Source organism: Pinus tabuliformis, chromosome 6 (genome assembly GCF_031772625.1).
Source record: "Pinus tabuliformis cultivar Carrire ecotype Pingquan chromosome 6, CPIR1, whole genome shotgun sequence".
Lineage (NCBI taxonomy): Eukaryota > Viridiplantae > Streptophyta > Pinopsida > Pinales > Pinaceae > Pinus > Pinus tabuliformis.
The window spans coordinates 1,337,329,751-1,337,334,836 of NC_142292.1; the positions used below are offsets into that span (position 1 = coordinate 1,337,329,751).

A 5,086-nucleotide genomic window follows, 5' to 3' on the forward strand; every position below is an offset into this window, starting at 1 on the left:
TAGATTTGTTTGAATGGAGTTGGTCCATCTTGGCATGCTTTTTACAATGTCTATGTGCTTATGAGAATATACCTTCATTTGAATGTCCATGTGATGCCTTTGTCAAGGAGGAGATGAGATTGAAGATAGGTTTAGGAAACTATGAGGATGTACTAGACATATCCATCATTGAGAAGGTGAGGAAGGAGGGAAATAAAGCAAGATTTGGGAAGGGTTAGAGGAAAATGTAATATTTACGGTATTCTAACTAGAAGAAGGATTTGAATCATATCAATTGCTTCAAGAGCAACAAACATGACCACATTTCTTGTTAGTGTCCTAAGAAGAAGAAGTGGAAGAGTAAGAAACAACATCACTAGATATTGTCTGTAGGAAGTGCAGAAGTTTCAAGTGTGGATGTGTTCAATGCCAGGCTTGACATTAGCTTTGCTAGGATGTCATGCCTTTCAATTGACATATTTTTAAGTGTTGGGTGGTATATAAATGGTGAATCCTTTCGATATATGATGTAAAATATATTGGCCTTATGTAATTAGAGGAACAAGGAAATATAGGTGAATTTTGGTGATGCTGACAAGTGTTTAGTGAATGGGTTGGGATCTATCTCATTCCACATGCTAGCAAAAGATCATCAAATGTCTGTAAAGTCCAAAATTTACTACTTCGAAAAGAAAGGTATTCTTAGAACTTGAAAATCAATAATCAAATATGATTGGTGCAGTCTTCTGAAACTCTTAGAAACAAACAATACTCAGATAAAAGTTACAACAGACATTAGATATGAAACTCATGTAACTTCCAAATTGTTCTATAATAAGAACTCTTGGAAGTTACAAGAACTATGCAGCTTATGGCTTACAATGCAGCTTATGGTTTATAATGCCTTCATTAGTATGTCAAGTCCTTTAATAAGAAAATTACAATCTCTTCCACAATGCACATGTATGTAGTGACATAAAGTTGATTAATTATCACAATACATAAACAGAGAATTACCTACTAATATTGAAAGTAAGATGATATTCAAAGTTTTCTCTGATCTCAAACAAGTTGTGGACACATAGTAATGGGGTCATATTACTACATAAGCAACTAAATACCAGAGTTCAGTAATCCCAACTGGATAATGAAGTGTGCTAATCTTCATTGGAGAATGGAAAAGAGAGGCTACATACATTGGAGAAAGTCATACTCTATTAACGTGAAACAAAATCCTAATAAACTTGCAATTAAGAAGGCATCACAAAAATAACGATCACAACACGAAGTACAAAAGGATCTCAAGAGTTTGGAAAGTTCTGAGAAACAACAAGAGAGGTTAGTAAAAGGATTTGAATCCAATCTGCAAAAATTTAGATGCACCATAGTTTAAACGCAAATCAAGGAATACTTTGAACATCAATCAAAAGTTATTTTATTGCAAATGAAGGAAGAAAAAATTGATTCATCCTCTATGTCCTTTGTTGTATGGCTCTGAAATTCATGTTCTAATATACAAAGAAAACAACTGTCAAAAGAGACCCATTTTTTCTCTTCAGACAGTGGCTATAACTTCTGGGCAAGTAAGGGATATACTCTTCGATTCCCTGCCTCCTGGGGTGTTAATAACATGAATGCACAAATAAGTTAATAACACACAAACAATTGAACCTCTTGGGCATCAGAAGTTTTCCTTGTGAAAGTCAAATCTGGTGGAAGTTTTGCGTATGAAATCCAGTGAAAGCTGCCTCAAATCGTCAATAAGAGCAGCACGACCACAGTAGAAAACCCCTGAGTTCATATCAAGTAGAGAAAGAAGTGAGGTTTCAAAGGATTAATTGACAATCTGTCACAGAACAGCCATCAGATCATTGACACAAGGTTAGGTTGGAGAAAATAATACCCACTCTGGAGTCTTTGTGCTTGAGAGCAATACTCTTGAAGACGTTTCTCCAATTAGGCTTGGCAAAGTATGTGCAAACCTGTGTAGATTAATTGAATCAAATTCCCATAAGCATTGACAAAAATTCTTCATTCACATGAACATGTACATCTTGAATGTTGTAATGTGATTGACTTACCTTGGTGCCCGATACAATATCTACACCATGTTTGGCATGATTTAGTGCCTGCAACATAGCGATCAATGTTGATCGAGCATCACCCTCTTCATAAACACTTGTGCAATAGTTGTGCAACTCAATTATGCCCTGATAGTGATTCATTCCTTGCTTCAATCAACATCATTGAATCGCAAGGGCGTGTATAACAGAAGTAAAGACTTGAAGGTGTGTACCTTTTGTTCAATTTCTGCCACTTCATTCATGACTCCCTTGAACCAATCAAATGATCCTTCCTCTTTAGTAACCCAGTAGAAAAATGCACGAACTGTATTGAAAGTTTTTTTCTTACGCTTCCCTACATTTGCAATGCTCTGCAAGTGCTAACCATTTAGAGGAGAAAATCAAAGATTTAAGCTCGGGGATCAAAACGAAAATGAAAACTTTTAAAGGAACTTACGTCTTCTTCCTCAGATACTTTCATATGGTGTACAATGTCTTTGAGAATGCTAATAAATGGAGTGGCTCTGATTCCTAGACCAACAAGAAGCAAGACATCATACTTTTTGTAGTCTTGTGCCGGAGCTCCATAAGGCCCATCGATTAGCAACCTCGAAAATCTGTTACACAAGCAATGATATTTTTTCAGCTATGAAAACTAGGTTGAATATCTATCTGACATATTGCTGGACAAAAATAGATAATGCTTGATGATCCATTTGCCTTGGGTTGGTTTTTCCTTGCATATAATCTGCTCTCAACAGGCCACTTTTCCCACCCATTGGAGGCTCACATACCTGTACAGTGAAATAACAGCGACAAAACACGGGCTCTTCAAACAGGGGGTTTATTGTCATGTAAACCATGGCGATTGTTCGAGTGTCAAGTCCACTTGTCTGCACGTCAGCGCCCAAAATCTATCTGTCAATTTAATTGTTGAGGATACTCGGTGTCCTCGAGGGTTTTACAATGAAAATAACAACAACCAGCAACCAGAACCTGATGATTTTACATATCAGGGAATTTCGATTTCGCATTGAATGGAATTTCAATTAACAGAGTTGGAGGTTCGTCTGAATTGTACCTGGGTGGCGAACTGCAGAGTTTAGGAATTACAGAGCAGAGGAATTGCAGAGCGGGAGGCGCCGGGTCGAGGAGGAAGGTGAGTGAACGGCCCGCGGGATCGCAATTCCTGATTTCGAATTTCCAATGGCAATAACTCTCCAGCTCGGACCTGATCTGTCAGGGTATGTCAAGATTGCCAACTCCGATCGGATCTCCTGTCAGGATTGCCAGGGGTGGCCAGAGCCGGACGATTTTTCGGCCGGTGACGGAAACGGGCCATTCTACCGCCTAGGTAGACTACTCCTATCTATATATATATATATAAACATTATCAGGGAAAAATAATTATAACTTTTTTATAAATGTAAATTAAAATAAACTTTTATGGAAGTAGGTTAACTTCTAAAAAAAAAGTTAGCTTTTATGTTTTGGAAAGGCTATTTACATATATATATATATATATATATTAAAAATATAGGTATATTTTATAAATTTATATTTGTTTTTATTATTCCTACCATATTAATAAGTTATTTATCTGCTTTTATCTATCTAATTCTTTTGGGAATTATGTAGCATCATATTTAAGTGCAGAGCATTCTGAATTCTCATATATTATAATCTAAGGAATTTTCATTTTTTTTGTAATTTTTTCTAACTCATAGTAATTAAAAATTTATATTGTAATTGTTTTCATGTGATTGTATGACATTTTTGGTTCAGACTCTCATTGTACTCTTAAAAGAAGAATATGAATCAACATAAAATATTTTCCATGTCAATATTAAAATCTATATCATAATCTTGTAAAACAAATAACAATGCTAGAAAATATTATTTTTAGGCACTAAATATATTTTCTTTTTCTTTTTCACTGGAAAATGATTTCATGATTCAAATTTCTCAAATAATAATCAATTCTTTTGTTCAGTAAAGTTAAAATAGTTTGAATTAATGATTTAATACATTCAACATATTTTATATTGAAAACAATAAAGTTAATTAAAAAAAAAAAAAAAATTGCTTTATTATGACTCTTTTTTGATATGAATTCTTAATACTTGTTTTTAAGACACAAACTACATAAACTAACCAATTGAATACATCTAACAACTAGAACAACTAACAACCAGTAAGGATTTCCCATATATAACTAGAATCAAATCTATATATGAAATGAAAGGAAGAAAAATAACAATGCCAAAAAATATTATTTCTATGCAACAATGTTTTTCTTTTTCGTTATACATATAACTGTAAAATGGTTTCATAGTTCAAATTTGTTCAAATAATAATCAATTCTATTGTTTATTAAAAGTAAAATAAATTGAATTAACAAAAAAATTAAATATTATTTTCAATCAACTTGACTCGGACCACCTCCACTCACTCCATGTGTTATTTGTTTCTATTTTTTTTTGTAAATTTCATTACCTGAACAAAATTAACTTCAGATTAATAATTTAAATAAACTACTTGACAATAACATAATTTTGAGAAACCAAAAGATATAATAATAATAATTATATGTAAAATATTATATGATAGGATTATTATTAATTAAAATTGAATAGTTGAAAATAAATCATTTATAAGAAATTATTGGTTAAAATTTATAAAATATTAAAATTTATAATTTTTTTAATCATAATATTATTAATAATAATAATTATTATATTATTATTAAAATATATATACTTTAAAATATAAAAATGAAATATTTAGTAAAAAGAGAAATCATTTTGATGTAAAGGAATGATGTAATCTAAAATTTAATTAATAAACCCTAAATCGAAAACCGTCATCACAAAAAGTTTTAAATGAATTGTACTACGAATAAATGATGTTGTATATGGGCACAGCAGTACTATTCTCGTGCCCATGTTCACAATCGTATAGATGTGGCCTATTCAAAATAAAATACATGCATCATCTCGCCTTTAAAATAAAATACATGCATCATCTCACCTTTAAAGCTATAT

At 32.3% G+C, this 5,086-nt stretch overlaps 1 protein-coding gene across 1 annotated transcript; it reads right to left on the minus strand.

Moving 5' to 3' along the window:
- Window positions 1-1,073: 1,073 nt before the first annotated feature.
- Window positions 1,074-2,905, minus strand: LOC149263539 (respiratory burst oxidase homolog protein C-like). The gene is made up of 6 exons (XM_089388847.1): window positions 2,763-2,905; window positions 2,500-2,659; window positions 2,276-2,413; window positions 2,061-2,189; window positions 1,883-1,961; window positions 1,074-1,770 (listed from the first exon to the last, which is right to left on the minus strand). The coding sequence occupies exons 1-6, from the start codon at window positions 2,903-2,905 to the stop codon at window positions 1,661-1,663; spliced, it is 759 nt and encodes a 252-aa protein (XP_089244973.1). The 3' UTR covers window positions 1,074-1,660.
- Window positions 2,906-5,086: the final 2,181 nt, after the last annotated feature.

Excerpts from the sequence above, each read along its gene's own strand:
- LOC149263539 (XM_089388847.1), bottom strand. The coding sequence starts at position 2,905 with ATGGTTTACATGACAATAAACCCCCTGTTTGAAGAGCCCGTGTTTTGT. Across the intron at positions 2,660-2,762 it reads CAAGGAAAAACCAACCCAAG|ATTTTCGAGGTTGCTAATCG; the intron begins GCAAATGGATCA and ends CTTGTGTAACAG. Across the intron at positions 2,190-2,275 it reads TGGCAGAAATTGAACAAAAG|GGCATAATTGAGTTGCACAA; the intron begins GTACACACCTTC and ends AATCACTATCAG.